General features: G+C 39.0%; 1 protein-coding gene across 1 annotated transcript in view; it reads left to right on the forward strand.

The window, feature by feature from the left end:
* The window catches only part of SHANK2 (SH3 and multiple ankyrin repeat domains 2), a 274,142-nt gene that overhangs the window by 117,643 nt on the left and 130,592 nt on the right, over positions 1–25,907 (forward strand). Inside the window, 1 exon segment of the mRNA XM_079307962.1 lies at positions 25,252–25,327. Coding sequence (XP_079164088.1) covers positions 25,252–25,327 — 76 coding nt within the window.

The raw sequence follows: 25,907 nt of genomic DNA on the forward strand, positions 1-25,907 counted from the left end.
AGGGCTGGGAAATGTGTTCTGACTCAACAGCACAGGCTGGGCTCGATATGGCCAAGAGGATATAAGCCTAAATAGAATCAGATTTAAAAGTCAAGATTGCCTCATGTAGTTGAAGAAGTGTGCTGTGATGCAGATACAAGGGCAGCTGTTTCAAATGGGTTGAAAACTTGAGGGATGACTACTACACCTTCATTATATGATATCTTTGTAATCCCAGCCAGGCTCCTGAATGTGGGATCTCATTGTAACCCTGGTACCCAGCCCAAAGCTGACATGTCAGACACTGTTCAGTCAGTCCCCCTGCCTTGAAGGATGTTGTCCAAAGCTCTGACCTCTGAAATACTCTTTTCTGCCTTGCTTTTGTGTTTTGCACAACCAACCACCTGGCTCACGGGATTCTGAAACATTTTATCTTTTTAGGAGTGGTTTCCTGCCATGTAATGTTTCCCATGGAGGAATCTGTCATTAAAAAAATGGGAATGGATGACAACAGTCAACACAGTGATAATACACAAAGATATTCCGTGTCTGAGTTATGTTTTAGAAAGATCAAGAATATGCCATATACCATATTTTTGCTTAAACTGCATTCTCCTCCACCAGTCAGCAGGAAAATGATATTAGAAAAAAAAAAAACAAAAAAAAAGAAAAAAAGAAAAAAAAAAAAAAACAAAAAAACAATGCAAAGAACTAGATGTGGGGTGCTGGCAAGCCAGTCCACAAAGCCCAGCTGACATAGGACCTTGGTGCAGTAATAATCAACTAATTCTGACAACTCTCTATAACTGAGGATGTAAATCAACCCCACTTTTTTTGTCTCAAGTAATGGAAATTCAAAGAATGAACCTCAGCAAGTTTCTGCACTTTAGCTTTGCTGAGTGAGGCATTTGTGTTCCCAGTAATGATAAACAGCAGTTTGGGAAAAGGCTCTGAAATGAATCATCACTCAATAATAATGGAAATGGGAGGCAGAGGTAACTGGAGAGCTGTTTTTATCTGCAGGCTGGCTATGGGAAGGAGACATAACCTGCAGGACATCTTCTCTGGCCAAAGGTGCCTCAAAAGGCCTTTCCTTCTTTCAGTTTTGATCTTCTGTGGAAGATGCAATAGAGATTTCTTACTCTATTAGGAGTATTTGTTAGAAGTCCTTGGGAAGACTGAGTCTGCCAACCCATTTATCGAATAATGGTACAGGTCTGCTTTGAAGGAAGAGTAAAATAAAGGGTTCCATGATAATAATTTCATCTTTTGTCCAAGTTTTGAAGGCAGCATAAAGCCAAAACCTCAAAAAATTATTCAAATAAAAAAAAAAAAAAGCGCAAGTCTATGTCTAGAGCTTGTAGACTGTCTGCATGCTTATCTCTGAATAAGTAATTTTTAATTCTTAATATTTTACTGTCTGAACTGCTCAGCTGACATGTACTTCATTCCTTTCACTCCCATTTCCATACTTGCTAAGAGCCACTTAGGAATAACTCTAATCAGCTGGAAAGGGGCAGCACAACTCTCTAAAGCATTGAAATAGGCTAAAAATAAATTGCATAGCAATATAAAAATGAGAGTTACATGGTAGGAAACTAAACATTTCCAGTGCATCTGGGATTGCTGCTGTGTGAAATCGGACATGCAGATGGGGAGTTTTTCCTCTTCTGGTTCTTTTTGCATTTTTTTTTCCTCAAGAAATCATCTGTCACACCATAGAGGGTCGAAAAAATGCAAACTCGGAGGGATGTCTCAAGAGAGGCTTTACCACCATGGTTTATGCCTTTTACTTCCAGTGATACATTCCCATTTTCTGTTCAAAATCACAGCCTATGGAATATTTTCAAGTCTGAGAGCAGATAGAGACATCAGACATGTCTAATGTTACAAATTACTGTGGAAGCGCCAAAAGTTAAAGCTTGAAGTGAGTGATTTATGAAGTGATGGAGTCTCCTGGGGAATTTAAGCCCAATTATTGGTTTAAGAGAAAATACTTCAGCTTGTGGCAGAATTTGAGCAGCACTGTTCTGCAATGTGCTAAAAACTTAGCAGTAATACCTAATTTTTTGATTCCCACTTGTTCTTGTGGAAACTACTCATCTAACATGGCTTTGTCAACCCATGAAAATCTGTATAGAGCTACTGGAATTTTAACAAACTTGGCGGATCTTAATGACTGTTAGCAGACAAAAATCCATAGCTTTCACCTCCTGGAATTCTGGAGCTTTTCAAATTTCATAAAGAATAAATATTTTAATGCAAATATGTCTATACTAATTGTTTTCTTTTCCTTTTTCTTTTTAAATTAGTGATACTTTGTAATATCTTATGAACCTTTGATCAACTATAGTTGATCTTTTTGTTTTCTCTAATAGCAATAGCTTTTACTTTAACATGTATTTTTTTTTTCCCCTGAAATTCTGTTTAACTAGGATTCTCTGATTCACCTGTGTAAATATTATTTATATCAGAATATAACTTCTGTTGAAATCATTCTGGCTACCTATCAGGATTAAATAAAATTAGGTAATTCATCTAACTCATTACATTTAACATGGCTTTTAAAAGCAACTTTGGGAAAAAAAAAAAAAAAAAAAAAGCACGGCAAGCCTTAGATCTGTGCATATTCCAAAAGTGTTGATAGGTCTTTTTTTTCTGCTGTACTAAATGACACATTGGAGCTGTTTTTTTTTTCCCTTCTGATTTTTTAATGGCTCAGATAAAAGGCTTGACAACAGAGGCTGAAAACTCTTTGAAACACTCCCCAGTTGAGATAAAATTCTTAATTTAAGGAAAATGATGGAGCATATGCTTAAAGTAATGGCAATTCTGGAGGTGACCAGGAAATTGATGCCTAAACAGAGCAGCTGTCAGATAATCCATATTCTGTTCTGAAATCATGGCACTGCTTTTTGCTTCCCTGCCTTGCTAGAGAGCTCAGCTCATTTTTTTATAGATCAGTACTAAAGGGACACTCTAGGGTCAGAAATAGATTATTGGTCTTCAGGTAAAACAGACAGACCTGGGTGAATGTTCCCAATTGTGAGCTCACAAAATTGACTGAATTTTAAGTAGTAGTGTAACTTGGTTATGTTATTTACATACAAAACTACTTTTGTGTTTGTAGCTGAGTTCAAAACTTGGGCTTTGCTTCCTGAAGTGAAATGGACGATGCCATCAACTTTCTCAACCCTCCAGACAGTTCACAATTCACAAATATAAAATGTGGTTGTGAAAATCAAGTTGATTTTGTGGATGATTTACAAGCAAAAAGCACTTCAATGTATTGTTTTGGGCTTTTTGTTTGTTTGTTTGTTTGTTTGTTGTAGAAAAGGGTTCAACTCTAATTCAACTCTAATTATACAACAATTTTTACTCCATGCCTGCAGTTATGTTTCGTGCACATCAAGAATTAGTTTAGTGCTATCTAGAGAGACATTGAAAATAGTTCTATATTTTGTCTACTCTCCTGAAAATAATAAAAGTAATTATATTGGATACTCTGTACAACACATTAGTATTTGAAGGAAATGAAATATATCTTTGTCTCATATTTTGTCTGTCAGGTAAGTTACAAAGCTATTTTGTAGATGTTAAATTAACATTTGTTAGTCAAGGCTTTAAAAAGAAGGGAAATAGTTACATTCCTGATTGTAAATCCTTACAGATTGTACTTTTGCTTTCATTTTGCCAGGATCAAACCTCTCCTTTGGGTTGATCTCATAGGAGACTTTGAGGCCCTAGGCCACTGTTTGAGAGAAAAATGCAAATATAAACAGGAAAATCCAAGACACTTTCCCCAAATCCCCACGTTTTCATGCTAAGATTTTATCATCTGAGGACAAGACACAGCTACATGCAGCAAACAAAAGACTGTCAGGAGAAATAATGCCTGAATTGGTTTATTTCAAGAACCAAAAGATGTTTTTAATGTACAGATTTTTGCTAAGAGCTTGCCCCAGAGAAGGGCAAATTCAAGATTCTTGTTTCTTTTTTAAAAAACAAATCTTAAGGGTGTATTTTGTTTTCAAAAGGGTGCTTGAACTCCCTATATTACTCTTCCTCATTGTTTTTATGTTTTGATTATAAATGAATTACCATTTTCAGGCTGAGCTGGCGAGGTATTACCTGTATTCTGGGCAGCAGGTGGACGGATTAAAAAAGAAAATTATTATTTTCCTGCAAATGTGTTGCTTAGTGGGGGCAAGAGCAGGGTCTGTAGGAAAATAGAGAGGTGGAAATGATTGTCAAAGGGGTATCATCATTGCCCTGGTGGGTAACCCTAGTTTTTGTGTTTCCTGAGCAGCCCAGCAGTGGGATGGTGCCCTTCCTGCTGAAACCCTGCTGCTGCTTTCCTCTCTGCTGCAGCAGAGGGAGGCTTTTCTTAGGAGTGGATGTCCTCAGGTCCCTACTCCCCAAAAGCAGATTGCAGGAGTGCTGGGAAGGACAGACACTTCTTGGCACACACAGACAGCCCCAGACCTTGCCACAAGGGCTCCATTCCTCTGAGTAGCTCAAGGTGGGAAGTGTTTGTGAGACTGAGAAGCAGGGAAGAACACACACCTGGGGAGCAGAGTGGCTGCTGTGGCTGCAAGTGCTGCTAGAGCCATGAATTTTGGTGTGCCACTACCTCCAGCTTCTCTCCATGTGTGTTTGTAAAAGTGTTTTTAATGCTGTAATGCTGCCACTAACCTGGGAAATATATATATATATAGGTTAGTTTGTGTGTAAAGCTGTCTGTAAATTGATCCTAAAATAGTGACTGCTGTGTCTAAAGTCCAAGTAACCTTGAGCCTGAACTTGTGTTTAATCATGCTGTGTCTGGGAAGAGAACTGTTAAATATTACTGAACTTTTCCTTACTAAACAGGTGTTGAGATTATTAGCATATGTCCTAATAGCTGCCTAATAAATGCAGGTGATACTGATTATTTAATGAGAAGCTTCACCTCTACCAAGATGTTTTTAAGTATTCATTTTGATAGATGTTTTAGCATTTAGTTCTGAAAATAAAAAATACTGAAGTTGAACTATAATGAGCTACCCCATAGTTCCTGATTTGGAGATTCAGTGGGTTTTCACCCTGTTGACAAAGCTGGAAGACTGAAATGCATCATATATATTCTTGTTCAAAAGCAAATCTTTAGAATTTTTTGAAACCCTGACCTTACTTTGGAGGATGCTGCAACTCATCACATTTTAAAGTTAATTGCAAATACTTAATCAGCCAAGCACTTCAGAAAGTTCTTGCAAGGCTCTTTTGATTCAATTTAAGATGTATTACTGAATCTTTTAAAAGTAAAGAATAGTAAATAGTTGATTAGCCTTCTTCTGGATTGACCCGAGTGACAGACAAAGCAGCATGTAGAATCTACCATCAGATCTGCTCAGAATCAAAAGATATTAAGAATTTGCCTTGAAAAACACTATCCACTTTCTTAGGTTGTACTATATGGAAACAATATTGATGAAGTATTTCATGTGTCAATAAGTGCATGTAATTTTGGGATTCTCACAGTGTTTTCCAGTACATTTATAAACAGGGATAAATTTCAAGTTGTGTTATTTATGAGGGACAAGCTTGAAAAAGCATCTAATATTCCAAGATGTTGGTAGAATAGAAGGAAAATAGTTGGCAGTATGATCACAGGTACTGTCATGCACACACGGAACAGGATCTGGGCTTTCTAACAGGATTCATCCTGACAAGGATTTTCCCTTAATAATCCTCCTGTTTCAGAGAGACCAAACAGACTACTACATTCCAGGCACTGAAATGAGTAGGCTTAAAATACCACTTATCCCTGATTGCTGGAATCTTGTTCTGGGAAGCATCTGGGAGAACAGCGGTTGTTTTGGATTTTAAACCAAAACTTGCAGCTTAACTCTGAAAAAATCTTTTATAGGTGAGGCTCTGGAGGATGCAACCTGTCACTAAGTGGCAGATTTATGGTTTGACTTTCAGCTCTCATTTCAAAGTACAAAGAAACCACACTAGCCACAACAACAGATAGGTTTGAATGGCAATCAATCAGCTTGAAGTGATTATTGCCTGAATATTGCTTAATATGATTTTAATAATAATAACAATTACATTACTTATTCCCAGTCTGGCATGCCCACCCCCAGCCCTATCATCTGCTCAGGTTTGGCAGACACAGACTGAGATAACCAAGAGTATTGCTTCACTAAAAGATTGTGAGTGGCTTGAAAAGTAGTTTGAACTGCAGGTGTGAATTTAAATTGCCACAATCCCTGCCATTCTGATTTAGTTTTTTTTAAAATTCATTCTAACTTCATAGATTAAATTAAATTAAATTAAATTTGCCCATGTAGTCCCTTATAGTCAAGCTTTAAGGTAAGGGGTGCAAATATGTTTCCTGCATAATATAGTCACCCAAGGACAATATGTCACTTGAAAGAGCATGAAAATAAGAAACTCATTTCACCCCATCCCCTAAAACACAGAAGAGTGGCTTTAATGTTTTCCCAAACACATATGAAGAGTTACGATTTAACATTATTGTTATTCATAAATGTAAAAGGCCAATGAATTCCTGGGAACTGATTGTTTTACTGGAGCTAAACTACATTTTTTCTGAAATGTGGCTGATATGAAGCATTAGGACACTTAAAAATTGCAACACTGCTGATAAAAGATAGTTTTGCAGCTCTAGTTTGCAATGTATACTGTTTTTAAAGTAGTTTGGGTTTCAGTTGGGTTCTTCTTTTTTTTTTTTTTTTTTTTTTTTGAGGAAAATCTTTGTGTTGAAAGATATATTTTAAATACTTTTTCTGAAACCTGCACTATATAACATTGTGTTTTTCCCTCCTGTGATGTGTGTATATGCCATGTATATTTCAAACATTTTGCTTACATGATCATACATTCATATTAATACAAAAGCACCAATGATTATTATTTATTTTTCTCTTCCTTGTTGGATTTTCTCCTTATTTTCTTGCAGCTAGTCTGAAGTAAAAAAAGTAAAAGATACCCTATAGATTATCTTCCAAATGTGCATGATACATGACCTGGTGCTTAATGTTTTTCAGCATCTCAGAAGCAAGAACATGTTCTGAATTGTTATTACATGCATTTGATGAGCTATCTAATGGTTTGATGACAATATTTAAGTCAGGGTTTCTTGAAGTGAATATGTTGTGTTACATAAATCAATTCATTAGTATCCTAAAATCTGAAGCATCTGTTTGGGAGCTCAATAAATGGGACTGTTCTGGTAACTTTATCTGGTATATCAATATTCAAAAGCCTTCCTACATCCTGAATGTGCTGATTACAGCCCTGCCCTACAGTAGCAGAATTTTAAAAAGATACAATCCAAACTTGAATATCACTCTCTGATTTGACTTCTGGATGCTGCAGATGTGTACAGCTCTTCTGTGGTCCTGGTTTAAATTCAGGATAAGGTCACTAGTGTGCACCTGATACTGTGCAAAAGCTTTTCCTTACTTTTCCTAAGAGCCAATATCATCAAGGGTGAGAAGGCTGCAAAGGAGTTTCTCTTGGCTGGAAACTTTCTTCAGTCAGACTGGACTCAAGTTTTCCAAAGAGCCAACACTAGTGAGGTTTTTTTCTTTGCTTTGGTCCTATATTCCTGGCTCACCAAAATTTGGGATTAGCATCCTTCTCTCCCAGCCTGTATTCTACATGCTACCAGAGCCAGTGCTCTGACCCTGTCAGCTGTCAACCAAAAATTACTTTTTTTCCAAGTGAAGTCAATATTCATATGTGTGGGTAGCAAGAGCAGACAGGACCTAGTGAATGCCTCAGTGTTCTGCTGTGTGTGGATTCACATGGACATGAGTCTGCCAGAAATGTTCCCTGAAACAGAAGCCCCATTCCGGATGGAGTGATTGTGGCACGGAAGGAGTGACAGATGTGCCAAGGGATGTCCTTGAATAAATCCGCCCTGGCTAAGGACTTAACCCTTCTGCTTCTCAGACACAGGCACAGAGTGATGGAGATGCCCCCCACCGTTGATGTGCAGTGTGTGCTCTGAGCCGCGTTTTTGGTTGCAGTCCCTGCATTCAGTATGTGGTCACTAGATGGCATCTTTGGGTACCGAATTTAGCGGAAAATCATCTCTAACGGTTCATTTGTACTCAGCCTTTTCAGTTCACTCTTATTTCAGCCTAGATATAAAAACTTAAGAAAGGACATGGCAAGATAGCAGGAAGGAAGGAAGCATTTTTCTGTATTTTTTGAACTTTCTGAGCAATGGGGTTGATCTTAAATTCCAATAATTATTTGTAAACGTTTTGGAATACTTTTCTAGGTAATATCTATGGAAATTTTTAGATTATGTATGAATGCAGATCTAGGAATCTGTCATTTGTGAGGTTTTTTCTATATTCCTTACAGACAATAATCAATCTCTAGGAAATATTCTAGATAAAATCTCATATTGAAAATGCCTAAAACTGAAGGAAACTAGTCAGCAGTTACCAGCAAGGATTTCCACGTTAATGCCAAAGCAACTTCTGCAGTAAAGAAGAATATGTCCAGCACTCTAATCCTTACAAATTAAGATACTTTTAAATATTTTTATACAGAAATACATAAAAGCTGCTGTCTAATTTCTCTTGATTTGAAGGTAATCTTTATGTCTTTCTGTCACGGTGGGACTTGGGTTTGCCAATTTTATAATTTCTTTTAAAGATGGGATTGAGGAGGAGAGACAAGGAAGGTTAAAAACTTAAAAGGGTATAAGAAAAAATTTATTAATAACACAAATATAATTCAGAATAAGATTCCTAGATTGTTCCCTCCTCCCCCTTTCCTTCATTCCACATTTCTTAACAACATCCAGAAAACACTTCAGTCAGTTATCTACTTAAATAATCATTTCAGCTCACTCTAGAGAGAAAAGTCCCTTTTTTGGTTTAAGCTTAGGGAGTGTCTTCACCTTCACAGTCTGCATCGGTCTGGACCTACAAAACCATGAATTTCCTCCTATCTCCACAGTCCTTCCAGAGCTGTGCTATGGGTTATGTTACACACTTGGGGTACCACTCTTAAAGGCAAGCTGCTGAAACACAAAATTCTCTTCATCTCTTTTTCTATTAAATGTCTCTGTTCATATTCCAGTCCCAAAACAGAGAGCCCCATTTCCTCAAAGTAAAAAGGTCTTCCTTACAAGCACTTAAACCTCCCCAAGTATATTTCACAGCTTAAAGGAATTTTAGTGAAGTCACAGTCCCCTTATAGCCCCACAAAAAAAAAGGTTTTCAGCTACTCATCAGTTGCATCTTTTCAATCTCTTCCCATCAGGAACTTTATCTTCATTCCACTGACTTCTGTAGACTCCATGCTTTATTTTTTTTCTCATTCAGGGTTGCTCAGGAGATCGAGAATCTTATCCAGGCATTAAAAGAGTTAAAATTGTATCCAGAACGTGAAGAAGGCACATGGGCAGCTGGAGGCCTCTGCTCTCAGAACGGGTGGGGTGGAGGGGGGAAGGGAGAGCCTTTGGTGGCTCCCCAGTCCACCCGCTCGGCCATGGGTGAAAGGGGACCCGAGCCGAGCCGAGCCGAGCCGAGCCGAGCCGAGCCGAGCCGAGCCGAGCCGAGCCGAGCCGAGTGCCACCAGGGCAGGGCAGAGCCCGGAGCCATGCGGGTGGGCTCGGGGCCCCGGCCAGAGCCACCTTACCTGTGGAGAGCCGAAAGAGAGCGGCCCATCCCCGCCAATGTGATTTATGAAAATGAAACAACTCTCTCACTGGCCACCTGGGATGCCAACCACCAAATCAGCCCTCTGACTGATCCCTGCATCCCACACGGGAAGCTCCCAGGGAGGGGACAGCCCCTCCGTTCCCTCTGGTGGCTCCAGCCCCCCACCCTCCACGTGCAACCAGCTGAAGGTGAGGGTAACTCAGTAGGTTGCAATCCTCCTAAACCAAAGAAGGAACTGTGTGGCTATGAGAGAGTGGGATTTGAATGCAATAAAATGTTTAATAAACATTTCTATGTCATCCAAACTCAGTATGGCTTGCATCTTTTATTTAGAATCCTCCAAGCTATTGACACTTTCTTTTTCCTACATGCAGCTGTTCTGTAAAATCATGATAATAACCCTTCAGGTGTATTTAAGAAAAGTTTTTCTTGCAGACTTCTTCTCCCAAATGCTTGTCTGTGTGTCTAGAGCTTGTTTTGTTTTTTGTTTGTCTTTACTTTATTTTTTTTCTCACACTGCAAGAAGGATCTGTCACTCACAGATTACCCAGTGTTTTCATCTGAATTTCTTATAGGATGATCCTTAGAACAGGAATCACTGTTATCACTCAATAAATGGTCTGTGCTGTTAAAAATCTCCTCTTGCACTCTTCGCAAAGAAGTTGATTCCTTTGGGAATGGTGTCAGCTGCCTGTTTCCTTTCACCCCATGGCAAAGCTGGTCTGCCATGGATTTATATCCATGATGCTATAGGATCCATCACCCAAATTGTTTCATCATTGTCAGCACCATGAGGGACTTCTCTTTGATTCAGACCTCTTGGTTGCCATAGCAGGGTCCAGAGACTGTTTTTTTATCTTACCTACATGACAGATTTGTTACCCCAGCAGTATGCAAACTATTTGAAAAGTAATAGCATAAAAATGCATTCATTTAACATAAAATAAGCCAGAGATTCAGTGGTGTAGAACAGTGTGAGTTCTAAACCTGTTAAATATAACTCTTGTTGTCTTCATCCCCCTGTGTGTTTGCTTCACTCCCAGCCCCTTTCAAGGAGCCTACAGTCACTCCCCTTTTGTGAAAGGAGTGTACTCAGAGATACTTTAAAATAAAACTAAGGGAGTTTATGTTTTCCAGAAATGCAGAAGGTGTAGGTGTCAGAGGCAAAAAGCTCTGATAACCTGCTTAAGCTTCTCTTGCAGTGTTGGTGGGCACACAGGGGGCTCAGGTATGAGCAGGTTGAAGGGAGATTTGATAACATTCAGGAATTTTTGACAATGACTGTGGCTTGTCCTTCCACATATTTGGCCAGATGTAGAGTGTGGGGAGAAAATGTGGCAGAAATACAAATATTGCAGGACAGTAGGTCACTGAAGATGAGGCCAAAGATGTCTGAGAGAAATGAATAAATGTTGATTAAATGTCTTATACCAGGGCGATGGTGTAAAAGTGAAAATTCACATGAACTTTGCTGCTGCAGTTGTTTCCAACAGCTTCTGTGTGTGAAAGCATGAGTGGTTGACTTCTGTGGGTTTTACACAGGTATAGTTTGTATATGTTATGTATATGTATATATGTATATGTTTCTCTGTGATAAATCATGGAAGAGTTAATCAGAGAAAACTGTTGTGGCCTGGGAAGCACTCAGAGCAAATCTGTGTTGTAGTGATCTAAAATAAACAGTTGTGTTTTTATAGTATTGCCCACTAGGAATAAATATGTTTTTAAACGTAGTAAGATTCCATCATTTGACATTATGTACTGGAAATATAGTTAGTGGAGTAGAAATAATTAAATGAAAAGAGAGTGGTTGATGGTCCTTTAATCTTTTTATGTGCAACATAAATGCCAAAGTAAAGTACACAACCCTAATAGCTACTTAATGGCCATGCAGGATGTTGTGCAGTGGGCAAATAACTCTGCAAATTAAGAACTGCTGCAGAATTCCTTTAAAAAAGCGTGGAAGAAAGCAACACAAGATTTGACTGGGTGAAACTAGGAAACAGATTGGAATGGGATATATCACTGCTGTGCTTGACTGGGCAGAAATAACACAAAATCAACTTCTATTATCTTGGGAATGTCTTTGAGACCTCTGATGATCAAAGGCATCATTTAAGGCTTCCCAGTGTCTGTAACTTCCCTTGTGATAAGGGGAGGAATCACATTCTGAGGTTGTGTCCGTGGCTGCAGCTGCAAACTGCCGAGCTGAATAAATCTGGAGCTAAATTCTGTTTCCAGATTGATGTGTGGATATGACAGGAGATCTCATCATCTCTAATTGCTGTTGCTTATTCCAAGTGGTTCTTGCTGCTTCAGGATGCTGAAAACACCAAAAGCAAGTTAGGTCTGCTTAGTTGTTTTCTAAAATGTCTTTAGTAAGACATTCTTCTCCTTCTTACAGAGGAGGGCAGCTTGAAATGTTGATTTGAGCAGTGGAACAAAAATTCCAGTGAGCAAAATTTTCATCAAAGTTTAGTTTGGAAATTTATTTATTAGCTCTGATAATGCGCAGGAAGAAAATAGATCCATAAGTGTAGTTTCTGTAATAGAACCAAAATAAAACAGGAGAGGCTTTAGCCTGGGAAGTATCCTCTGGGATTTTTCATCAATCAAAAATATACATTTAAATTACACTCAATTTCTAAAATTTAGAGGGTGGTTTTCTCCTCTCTATATTTTGCACTTTCCACAAAGCTGATCAGGCCTTTTCTTTTCTTCCTCTCATTTCTAGTTTCCCGATGTTTTGGGTAAAGAAGTCCATTTCATTACATTTTTTGGCTAATGACCACTCTGCTTCACTTTGTCTCGAAGCAAAATGTATGATGGCTTTTATTCCTTCAGGAATAAAACAGATGGCATTCAGCACAACATCTGGGGGAAAAAGCTCCTCCAATCTTTGAAGTGTTTTTAGTAAAGTAAACACTGTTAAAATGAAATGATGGATTGCTGGCTTTACCTAGAGTATTCCTGGATGGAAGTCAGGTTGTTTTAGTTCCTACTTATTTTGAGTGTTTTGTATCTAGAGAGTAGAAATTGATATGTGCCAGAAGTACTTTAGTTTATGACATTTTGTGGAGAAAAATCTTCTAAAAATCAGTGTTATTCCTACTTTGGTTCTGGGAGGAGCACCCTGATTCCCAGTCCTGAAAACACCTCAGTGGAGCTGGGCTGCTGCTGTCAACACACAACATTGCCATTTATTTTTTTATTGCAGGCCAATAAAACAGTTCAAAATGCATCTAAAGCTAGCAGAATTGCAATTGACTCTAAATCTCACACTGTGAATGCCAAATCTACCTTTATCTGCCTCATTCCCATTACCCATTTCTAGATAAGGCTTCTTCTTTTAAACAATATTATCTTAAAATTTTGACATCATAATGTTCTTGAGGTGACAAGTTGTCAAATTCAGGCTATGTATGAGGAAGGAGATTATCTAAAAGCAGTTATTTGTCCATTTTCTCCTGAAATGCTGGTGGTGTATGCCAATAAGTTGAGGTGCTCTAGCAGTCCTGTGAAGTGTAATTAGACAGTGATGCATGAAGGAGTGATTGTTTAACCAGTTGGGTCTTTCTGAGTGTCAAAAGAACTCTTCAAGCTGTGCAAGTCATTATCACTGTGAGGTGATTATGTCTTGTGCTGTCTGTGTGCAGGATTAGGGTAAATAATGAAATGGGATTTTTTTAATGATACATTTGGAGGATTAGATTTGTGTGGCCTCTCCATGGATTAAGTTTGGATATCCTGAGATGCAATTTATATGTGAGAAGGAGATAAAGGAGAAGAAGCAGGGAAAGAAGATGGGAGTGTGGTTATGAAGCACAGAGGGATGGCTAATCCAGGTGGGCTTAATACACTCAATTACATTTTAACAAAGGAATAAACCTACTAAGTAGAGATCTCAATTAAATGCATCCTATTTTTGAAACACTGCTGCAAAACAAAAATTCACAAATTCACAATCTCTCCCACTTCTCTTCATTTCCCTTTTCCATTCAAATTTGAGAGTCTGCAAAAAAAGTCTGCAATATAAGAGCTTCTAAAAGATCAAGCCTGTATTTTCACATTTTCACGTTGCAGGTTTGAGAGTGGTTTTAGAAGTTTTCGTATATCAGTTGAAAGGTTCAAGCTTTCTACATAATTTCTCTTTAAGAAACACCCAGAGTGTTTGATTTCTTCAGTTATAACATTCTACAAATCTCATAACTAAAAATCTCATAAGTACAAAGATGCACCATAATTCCTTTTCTCTTAATAGTTTATAGGCATTTAGCAGGGTACATAATGGAGTTTCAGGAATATGTCAGTCTTAGGAGAATTGATTTCCATATCATTGCTTGCTTCCAAGAATTAGTAATTTAGGCTTGCGGAAAACATGTAGAAATTGCAAGTTTGTTTTGCCATTCCTGCTTTTGTAACCTTTGGGCACCTTGGAAATGGATTTTGACATTTCTGTAGCAATCAAACAAATGTACATTTTTATCATTAAATGTACAAGCTTAAAGCTCAGGTGCTTTTTCAGCTGCCCAACTTTAATCCAGGTTTATTGCCTGCCTTTGGCGTTTGCTGTGGTCTCTGGGATGCTGTTTGCACTCCCTGTGCCTCATATACCTCATTCTCTAAATTTCAAAGCTTTTCTGAGGAGAAGCTTCATGAGTGTTGACCCACAGCAATAATCTGCTCTTTTATGTGATCCATTTCAGGGATGATTTTCACTTCTATTTAGAAAATTCCATTCTAATTGCATTATTGCATATTACAGTATTTATCCTACAATTGCATGTTCAGATACTATTCTGAATTTGTATAAAAACATACATTTTTTTAAAACCTTCACTGGATTTTGGAGAAAACTGGACAAACCACGCTTCAGTTTAACCAGTGCACAATTAAAAGCCATCTGATTTTCTAGTGATCCATTCATGAGGTTTTCAAAGTGTGTTATAAATAAAACTTCTTCAGTTTCTGTCAAAGAACTCAAAAATCTTAACTCTGAAAACAATTTTACTGTCACATTTAAAATGAATTCTTAATCTAGATTCAACTAAGTGGTGAAAAATGAAACTTGAAAGGGTCTGGCTTGAGGTGTAGATAAAAGATTGTCAGATTTGAAAAGGAAGACCTACTTTCTGCTCCTTTGTGAGAAGACTTCAGCAGATGAAGAAAAGGCATTAAGTGAAATTGCAAGAACTAACAAACCAAAAGCTAACAGAAAAGATAATATATATATTTCACGCTGATTTTTAGTATGATCTTTTAGTGTTCTTAATGTATACTTATGCTCCCTCCCATTTTTGCCCCTCATTCTGGTTTTTACATCCCATGAATATGAACCTAATTAATTTACTTTATGGCTTGATGTCAGCAAGGAGAACTCCAAGCAGGTGCAACCCCAGTTCTGTCTCCAGAGTGCTTCCTTCAGTAGATGTTCCCAGTAGAGATCAAGAGTGCTCAGCTGTGGTCTAGAAATACCACATTAATCATTTGAGAGGCCTTTTCCTGCAAAAGTGTGTTTCCTCCTCCTCAATTCCTCCTGTTTGAGGTCTAATTGCAGTGTTTATTGGCAGAAAATGCATTAATTTCAAGTAGATTTGGCATGGGGACTGCACATTGCTGGTGTACACACAGGTAGCACAGCCAGCCCATCTCCAATCTGTGCTGCAGACATTGGAGCAGCACTGTTTATTCAGTCACCTTGCTTTTATATAGAATGACAACCACTTGGGAGATATTTTCTGCAAAATGTGACACAGACGAGCAGAACTTGACAAAATTGACATTAGAATTTAAAAGCTGTATTTTTTCCAGTGTTTTATCAGCTCATTCTTCAAGAGTAAGGGGAATTGGAAAAATAACAGGGTAGTAACACTAAGCTGAGATAGTCTGAAATAACTCTCAAAACATTTGTTCAGAATCACCAGCATACTCACTGTTTCATAGCTTCTGAAACTTGCCTGTGGTAATTGAGGTAAGAACAGGTTGAGTCCAAAGCAGTGGGAATGGGGCTGGGGAAGGGTCTGGAGTATCAGAAATGTCTGAGGGAGCGGGGAGGGCTTCAAACTGGCAAAAAGGCTCCAGGGGGACCTTCTGGCTCTCCTCAACTCCCTGACAGGAGGGGCCAGCCAGGTGGGACCAGGCTCTGCTCCCAGGGAACAGGGATAGGACAAGAGGAAGGACTCATGTAGTACCAGGGGAGGTTCAGGCTGGATATTAGGGAGAGCTTCCTCATGGAAAGAGTTGCCTGGCATTGGAACATTGGTACTGGAACCCAAGATATTTAAAAGCCATGTGGATGTGGCACTTGCAGACATGGGTTAGTGCTGGCCTTGGCAGTGCTGGGAGGACATTTGGACTCCGTGATCTGACAGGGCTTTTTCAACCTTAATGATTCCATGATCCTATAGTTCTGTGATCAGTGGAGACCCAGCTGTGCCTGAGCTGTGTGCTGTGGTTGCACATGGATGTTCAGTATTGTAGTGATCAGAAATTATATTTATATCAATCGTTTTAAGGCTCATTAGCCCTTCAATGCAGATCAAAGCTTTCACTGTCTTATTACTCATCAAAATGACTCAAGTGAAGTCTCTTTGACCAGAGAGAAGTTTTCAGGTCCTGTGGATTTTCATGGCGAAAAAAAAAGTGTGGCATCAACTCCATTTGTGTTTTGCAACAGTTACTGTCTGACATCACTGTGAGCTTGTTACATTAAAAGTAATTTTATTGCATTTTCTTTTTTTTTTTTTTCTCCCTCTTATAAGAAGCAAAAGAGTGGGTTTAAAAAAATAGAAGGCACTATTGTTTTTAGAACACTGCAACAAAATATAGAAGTGATAGCTGTAGCACATTTCTAATAGCTGGGCTGAATCATATTCTGTTCCTCTAATAGCATGCGTAATTGCTCCAGGTTTTCAGGCGTCCTTCAGCCGCACTTATTTAGATTAGTGACTGATGCATTTCCATGGAAACCTGCAGCAGGGAAAAAAAACCCTCTTGGTGTAACGTGGAACTGAAGGGATGTGGGCTTTGAGCCTTGTACAAAATAAGGCTTCTCAGTTGTGGTCAGCTTGGTTTGGGGTTTTCGTTGTAGCTACTCTCTGCAAAGGAAGAGGAATTGCCAGCAGCATGTTGTGTGCAGCAATTTGGAACGCTTGTCAAATCCTACATTTCTTAACAAGCTTCAACTTGTTGAGTGTAGTTGAAGGTGTACATTTTGAAATTAAATGTCTGGGGTGTTTTTCTCTGTGAGGATGCAGAAGCACCCAAACTCCAGGTAAGCTGGTGAGAATCTGGCTGGAAAGTCAAGGTCCAAGAATGGAGTTCATTTTGGAGGTGTTATGTGGAGCTCTAATGAAGGATCACTGAGTTTTGAAGTGCTAGTGGCAGGAATGGAAAGGTTTTATATGGCTTCCATCACTAAATACCTGGAAAATATAATTACTTCTAAAAACTTTTCACAGTACTGTTGCTTTTCTCAATATCTGGTACAATCTTTATATGCCTAACATATAATATCTGATTTTTAGTGCTTTCTTAGAAAACAAAATTCTCAGCATTCTCAGCAATTTGTTCTAATTTCCAGGAGTGTTTAAGGTTGCAACATGGATTTTCAAATGTATTTATTTAAAGTAATTGCCTTTATGTATCTACACAAAGCTGTAAGGGCAAGTACCTTTCATAAATTTTAAAAAGTAGAATATTTTTGGATTTGGCTCCTTTCCTGCTGCAATCATCTTAATTATTTGGAACACTGGTGTAGGTTCTCTAGGAGTAAGCTCTCCAAGCAAAGATGATAATTTTTCCTATTTGAAAATTAATTATCATGAGGCCTGGCTCTGAATATTGTGTTACTTACCGGTCATCAATGCAAAGTATCTCAAACCATATCTATAAATTTTGATATTTTATGTATGTTATTTATTTTATTATATCTCTACATAACCATATCTATATGTTCTGATACAGCACCACAAGTTCAATTGCTAAAGTCTGGTACTCCTGTTAAAAGTGGTGTGGTGTTTGTAAGTAATTTTTCTTTTGTATATTTGAATTTGTAGTTGAATCTTGTATTTTAGACACATGCAACAGCATGGCAAGACAGAAGTTCTTCCTGCTGAGCAGAGAACTTCCACATCCACAACCACATCCACATCCATTCCACATCCTCATCTCAGCCACATCTGCATCCCCATCCACACCCACATCCACACCCACACCCACAACCACACCCACACCCACATCCACACCCACACCCACATCCACACCCACACCCACATCCACACCCACAACCACACCCACACCCACACCCACATCCACATCTCAGCCACATCCTTATCCCCATCCACATTCCCATCCTCATCCATGGCACACTCCACAACCTCATCCACAGCTCTTGTTTCACCCTCATCTTCTCCTCCCTGGTCCTGTGTAAACCTGGGCACCACATTGCTTAGCAACATCCTGCTCTGAGCTATTTGCTCTTCTGACTGGAGTTATAACATCAAATTAGACATTAATCTGAGGCCCTTATGGTGGAAGTTGCAAAATGTTCCTCAGTTGGGTTTCAGTCATGTTTTATCTACAGTGAAAATCTGATTGAGAAGTCCACATGCACAATCAAGGCAGAGGAAAAGAGAAGGGAGTGCTGTGGTGAAATAGATCATGAGGTTCTAGGAACTTCCCACGTATCTCCCATGCTTAGCAGCTTCTTATGTATTCAAAATTGTATCTATTATTGAAGACAGAGAATTTGACACATCATTGATCCTGAGTACAGCTGGTGAAGATTTAGACTTGAATGAAGCTTCTTGTAAGGGAGGAAATTGAGAGGAAACATTTGTATCACCATTGATGATAAAAGTCCATAATAACTCTTGTTGAAACTTGCTGTACATGAAAATTAATGATTTTTGAAATTGAATAGAAGAATAGCTTTCCAGGGCCTGTTTTTCCTTACTCAGACCAAAATAATTCCCCATCTGTTCTTTCTGTCTCAGAGTGCTCAATGACCTTCTCCCAAGCAGTTGGTTGGCTTTGTGGGGCTGTAAACACATCTCAGGTAGGAACAATCCCTATCATGCTGAGCAGATCACAGCTTCTGGCACGCAAGCAAATGCAGAGTTCCTTCACAATCCTCTAATGGAAATTCCCTAAATTTAATATGAAGTCACTGTATCAAGGCAAAGTCACTAAGCCAGGTTTCACCTGGCACCCTCCCTTTGCTACAGGCCATGATTTTGGGTTATGCTGCTGCCATCAGTGGGAACACTAATATTTGCAGGAAATATTTGAACTATTTGCTGGAAGGATAAAAAATGTGAAATAAGATTTTATGATTAAAAGCATTCATACCCTGAATCAGTTCTAAAGAACTGGAACATTACACTACCTGAGCTTTGTGACTGAACAAACCATCCTGACCTTCTGGATAAATAACATTTGCAACAGATGATAGTGCCAGCAGGCAGCTCATCAAGACTTTGTTCTCTCTGAATTTGAAAAAGAAGATGCCTTTATTTATGTGTACAGGAGCACTTTGAGATTGACATAGAGAGCTGGTCTTTATGAGACAGATGTACATATTGTCACGCCACAATTAAAGGTTAGGGCAAAGTGCACTGAAGTTGCTTTGTTTTGGCCTGACTTTGTAAAAGCTGGGTATTTCAGCAAGGATCAAACTAGGTGCATGTGAACAAAGCTATGTTCAGCTGATAGAAGCTCTGAGGTCAACATCCAGCTTTTTACAAGCTCTTTACTCTTTTACTTTAAGATGCATTTTACTCTGTAAAGCAAAGAGGGGAAAGAAATCTTTCCTCTCTCAATTAATTTCCTTTGATGAGATCACACAGAGGTGTTTGTGCCTGTCCTATACACTGAGTGTCTTAATCCTCTGCACCAGCTGAAACCATGGACACAGAACTGCCACAAATGGGTTGGAAATGAGGGGCAAAGGGAATGGAGACCCTCAGAAACACAACAGAAGAACTTAGGAAAGTATCAAGTGACTATTACCACATTTTGAAAATATTCTGCAAATGAGGGAGGAGCTGCAGAATTCCAGAATTGTACAAAGAGCTGGTGAAATTTGTTAGGACAGTAAGAAGCAAATGTTTCCACAATACTTGCTGGGGTTTTATTTTTCAGGTTCAAGTAAGCTTTTTGTTAAAGAGGAAACTGATGACATGGGAAACACTGTTCCATATCTGCCTCTTCAGCAGGTCCAAGTTGCATATTTCAGTTATTAAGGTTTCTCTTGCAAACAAACTTGCTGATTCACTCCATTGATCAGCCATTTCAGCATCCTTCGTGGGTAAGCAAATTCACTGTATTCCACCTAATCTTCCTCTAAAGGATGAAGGAGGGAATCAACACTCAATTTTCCTTTCTTTTTCTGAAAATAAGATTTAGTGAGGGGAAAAAATAGAAAGGCAAGGTAGGAGGATGTCCAAGGATTTGCTATTCCAGTCAAGTTGTCCTCGAGACATTTTTGTGCTTTTTCTTAAATCTGAAAAACTTCAAAAATCACGTTAAGATTTGCTATTTCTCAGCTTTAACTGAAAGAAAGATTGGTTGAGAACATCACATCAACTGAACACTGGGATCATCCACAGACTGAAACAGAAGAAAGTGAACGATGAATTAAAGGTTTCCATTAATTTACCATTTATAATGCCTTCATCATATGTTTCTTTTCTGTTGATCCTCACAGTTTATCCCTTCAAATGAAGCATCAATGTTATAACCTCAGATTTACAAAGCTATGAAAAAGATAATTGTAGTTTCTTCTGAATTCTTGGGTGGTACATAACTGCAGATTTCACTCCCAAGAGTTTTTATAACCCTTTATCAGAATCAATGATCAAACAGTTAATAGAGAAAGTTTCCATTTCTATTTCTTCATCCAATTTTTTGTACGTTTGTTAGAACCCATAATCCTACTCTACATGATTTGGAGGAGGATCCTGAACTTCATCTTTCCTATGGCTCAAATGAAATGCTCAAAGAAAGCAATAAGAAATGTCATGTTAAACAATTGTATCACAGGCTTAAAAAAACTTCACACTTACCACCATTTTAATATACCATATTTAGTAGAAAATCCAGTTTCTATTCTGGTGAATGTCCATTTTCTAAGGGGAAAAGGGAATAAGTAAAATAAATTACTGAGGCTTCACAGTTTGTGGTATGAAAATATTTTTATATTTTAATGTGATTATTTTCTAGAGCATCATTTGTAAGGCAGATATTTTGGATATACTTGGGATAGAAAATGCATGTTTTCAATCCCATGAACTTTTTCTCCACATTTCCTTATGGGCAAATTTGGATCAATTTAAGGAAAAAATTGTAAGATAGGATGCCTGTCTTGTTGCAAAGCTGCACAAGTGACCTTGAATTGTGAATTTCTGCTGACTTTATCATTATATTGCTTTCCTCAGCTTTGAATCAGCTTTTTTTAAAACTTCTGGTCTAACACTCAACATAAATGTTCGGGAAAGGGCTTTTTCCCCCAGGAAGGATAAGGTGCAGAGGGAAGGCCTCTGCCACTGTTTTGGGTGTTGCACCTGCAGAGAGCTGTACCTGAACTGTCCTGACAAAGAGCATCTGCAAGTGTCTGTTGGGAGGGAAACATCTCCCATGGCTATCACTGCGCAGGAACAAAGGAAGAAGGAAAAGCTGCATGTTTTGGGGCAGGGATAAAACCCACCTTTACCCACCAGCAGTAGCTGGGGAGCACCTGCTGCTCTCAGCTGCCTCTCAGTATCACAGCACAAATCCTGCTGTTCCACTGCTATTTCCTGTGTTGGTGGTGTGGACATGAGTCTGAACCTTTCCTAGAGTGCTGGCAGGCTCTGACAGCATCTCCGCTGCCACAGCATTCCCGCGCAGTTTCCTTGGAAACGGAGCGCAGGAATGCCCTGCGAGGAGCAGCAGGGAGGAGACAAGCAATGGAGAGAGTTGCTTGGGGATATTTCCCCCTCCTAGTTCTTTACCCTTCCAAAGCAATATCAAATATGTCAGCTACCTACTCCAAGCAGGAGTGTCAGGGTGGGAATTGAGCTGGCTGCTGGAGCAGGCCCACAGTTGTTACATGGGCTGAAAAAGGGCATGAGTGGCCTAATCTTTATGGTTTAATGTCCAACATTTAATTCTTGCTTTTCATGTCAGTGTTTTTTTCAGTTTTTGATAATGCCTGCAAGACCTGTTGGAGTCTTGTGGTCACTTACAAGACAGACAGGAATCTACAGGAAGTCCTACGTTTATTTGGAAGGAAGTTCTCACCACTCCTGAGGTGGAGAAAGGAGGAAATGTTTTCCACCTACACTTTCTCAGTTCTCTCCCCTCTTCTCACCCTATAAATTACATTCTGGAAGGGCAGGCTTTGAGCCTGTTGCTCACTGAGATGTCTGCAACAATAAATGATCCTAATAAAGGAACAGCTGGGGCTTTATTATTTGATTGCCACTATTGACCAGGCCACAAGCTTATTTTTGCAGCAGCTCCACTGGCTTCAGTGGAAAATGGACCAGGAAAAAATTATTGTGTTCTTATGGTATTTTACTCTGGTAAAACATGGGCTTCTCAAAAGATATAGAAATTTCAAGTGATATCCCAATGTTTCTCTCTTCTGTCAGTGTAAATGAAATGGGACTGTTTTTGCAAAACCTGATATTTCATTCTGCCTCTTAGAAAAGATTTTTGAACTGATACAGCTTGATGTAGTGACTTTTAATCTGTGGTGACAGAGGTTCCTCTCAGTAAATATGCAGTATCGTTAATATAATTATCTTTATTAAAATAAAACAGCTAAATAACTTTTTTCTAGACCTTCTTGTCCATATCTTCTTGCTGGTCTTTCTAATCTGTGCAGCCAAGTTTAAGAAGAAATGCTAACAAGATTTCTGTGAGTAAAAGCTTCTTAAATTATGATGGGGTTGTTAGTCTTAGGTGGTCCTATCTTGCTGCAAAGCATTTTTAAAAAGAATACTGGTCTTAAGAAAACCTGGGATACAAGAAGGGGTACAAATCCACGGAAACCTGGAGCTAACCCCTTGGTGCTATTATAGTGCTATTATACCTATAACAGCGTTACTATGCTATATTTGGCTTGAATTCAGAACAGCATTTGTTAGGCATTTGCCTATGTGTTCTTTGTGTTCTTTTGTCAAGTTGGGGAATGGAACCCTTTTCCTCTTTCAGTCCCCAGTTCATTCTGATGGCAGACTCCTGGTGCTCCCCCCTGCTCCTGGATGTGTGTATTTATGCTGTGTAATAGGGCAGCCTGGAATCTGAGTTGGAGCTGAGAGAAAGAAGGTAATTAGGGAACTGCAGTGGTTTTGAAAGCAAAACCAGTGAGAGACTCCAAGTCAGAAATACAATTTAATAGGAAAAAAGAGAAAAATAAAATACATGCAATAGTACAAAAGAAAAACCACTGACTGAGTCAGAATACAGCCTGACACCCTGCTAGTTAGGGTGGTGGTTAGCAGTCCAGATGAAATGGTCTTGTTGAAGCAGTGATCCTGTATAAATCCTGTCAGTGATCCTGATAGCTCTTGTCCTCTGGAAACCAGTGGGTAAGGGTTGCTTTGGTGTTCCAAATCTCAGTTTTTATCTAGTTAGAAAATGTTTGGCTGCTCCCCCTGGCTGGAGCATCTCACAATGAGATGATATACATTCATGCAGTGGGACTCAATGGCCCATTAATAGAACATATCTCCCTGGAGGAAGGATGGGTCATGGGAAAGATAAAGAACATCGCCCCATCTGGTTTTTAACAGATGGCCCATTAGCAGAGGATATCTCCCACAGATATAAGAATCTCTGTCCCACCTGGTTTCAGCAGATGGTAATAGAACACATACTTTTGGGCATATCTTTAGATTGTAACCTAGGACAAGAATTTAACACAGCAGCCTGGGAAACTGTCACTTAGGCTTGAGTTCAGCGCCTTGCAAAGTTTCTGTTTTCCCAAAGAATCCCTGACTGCACACACAGGAGTGGGGAGAAAGAGAGGGGTGGCAGAACTGGGGAGCAGATCCAAGCTGCAGCTGAAGAGTGCTGGCTCTGCAATCCTAAGGAGCTGAACAAAGCTCTCTGTCTTGCTGTGCCTTCCCATCCCTCCCACCCACTTTGTATTCTTATAGCACTGAAATATCGTGCTATAGAAAACAGATTCTGCAGGAGGAACATCTGGCTCCTTAAGGCGCAAGCAGTTGCTTTAAAATTTCAAAATATTCTTCATTATAATTTAGTTCTTGTAATCATTTCTTAGGGACTTCCAAGAACGGGCCAGGGGGAAACTCAGAGTGGACTCCAGGTCTATGATTTTCTGTGTTTCTTTTTGGTTGAGATTTTGATTTTTAGAATGGCATAAAAAAAGAATATTGCTCAGTGGGGAACAGACTGCAATTTGTGCAGTAGGAGCAGGAATTTTGGCTAAAGAAAAGGCCTTTTAGGCAAAAAATACACATTGTAGGTGAGTGACAAAGGGACAAAATAAACTAAAGTGTCAAGTAGGGTTCATATTATAGAGATATTTTTCCCTCTCTGGCCATCCAGTAGGATGGAGTCTGACTGGTCTCTGCAACATATATATAGACATAAATATTTCTGGTTTTCCCTAGTACTGCTTTTCTTGGACCTTGCCAATTGATGCACAGCTCTGAAGAAATAAGTTTCTTGGTCTTTTCACAACTGCAACCTACATGCACATTTCCAGCTGGAATTTCTCTGTATTATGGATGTATTTGGATGCATGCCTCCAGCTGGGGGCATGATCCAATTACATGTCAGTTGCACCAGTTAAAGCAAGGAAATATTTTTCCCACCCTTCTTCCGAAAGTCTGACTCGCAGGACTTCCTCCTGCTCCTTGGCTGTGTTCAAAGCCCTTCTGTCCTGCTCTGATGTTCTTTTTCTCTCTGCAGTCTTGTCCTTGGTCGTTCAACAGCACCAATCTCTTAGTCATTTGCACCATCCTTAAAAGCCACAGAGGTGCTGTGCCTTAAGGGCTCTGTCTGGCTTGGAGAATTAAAAAAATCTGTTGGGATTGTGCCAGGGTGTCCTTCCATGGAGAGTCTCTCATCTGTGCAGATGAGACCTTCATGGTCGTAATCTAAACCAGAAACTTTTTTATCTGATTTTTGATGTCTCTTAGCCAAACCAAAGGTGATTTCATTGGAGGACCAACCTGTAATTATGCAAAAATTATTGATTTGCATATTCTGGCTGTTTTCCCAACCTTTCTGACATCTCTTGCAGATTTTTCTTCTTTCTTTCTCCTTCTATTTTGCCTCTTGGCTATAAAAGAACCAAATATTGGATGCAAAAGTTTTTGCCACTGAGAATGTGAGTGGAGCTTTAAAACTTGTGAATTATGTGATTCATGATCTCCAAGAAGTTCTCTTTATTCACTTGATGTGTCTGATGTGATAAAAGAATATTTCCAAAGTCAACATTTTTTTCCAAAATGCCTTGAAACTGCATTCATTCACTGTGAGGGTATATAAACAAATACTTCAGCACCTGATTAAGAAATACAGAAGTATTGAAAATTCTTTTTTCTCTGTGCAGAAACACGATCAGATAGAACAAAGAAGCTGTTTAGACACTACACGGTTGGATCCTATGACAGCTTTGATGCTTCAAGGTAAGAATTTTTCCTTTTGGTTGCAATCTGCTAACAAAACCTTCGCAGGTTTTATTTAATTGTTACTTTTGGTTGAGGCTTTGGTGGGGAAGAGGGAAGCAGATCACTAAACAGAGCTTCTGGGTACCATTTAACTTCTTGTTTGGTTTTTACTGCAGATTGCGTTGTTCATATGGGATGGGTGTAGAAAATTCAGGAGAAATGAAGTCATAAGTTTCACTGTTTTGTTTTGGGAGTGGTGAAAGAGATTTGTTGTTCTGAACAGTAACTTTGGAACCTGAGTAGAACTGATGCTGCTGGAAATGAGAAATTAGATTATTTAATTTGGAGAATTCACGATTTTTCAGCAAGTTCTTCTCCCCCACAGATATAAGTTGAACATACATCTGACTGCTGGTAGAAAGGATGACCTTTAGGACGCAGAACTTCAGTTAGCTTTTGGTGTTTTTTGAGGAAATTTTGGTGGCATACTGGAATTATTATGCTTTTCTCCTGAATGTCCTTGGGTTTGTTTTTTTGGTTTTTGTTTGTTTGTTTGTTTGTTTGTTTGTTAGGTTTGTTTTGTTTTTCAAGGAAACCA

Source organism: Erithacus rubecula (assembly GCF_903797595.1).
Source record: "Erithacus rubecula genome assembly, chromosome: 6".
NCBI lineage: Eukaryota > Metazoa > Chordata > Aves > Passeriformes > Muscicapidae > Erithacus > Erithacus rubecula.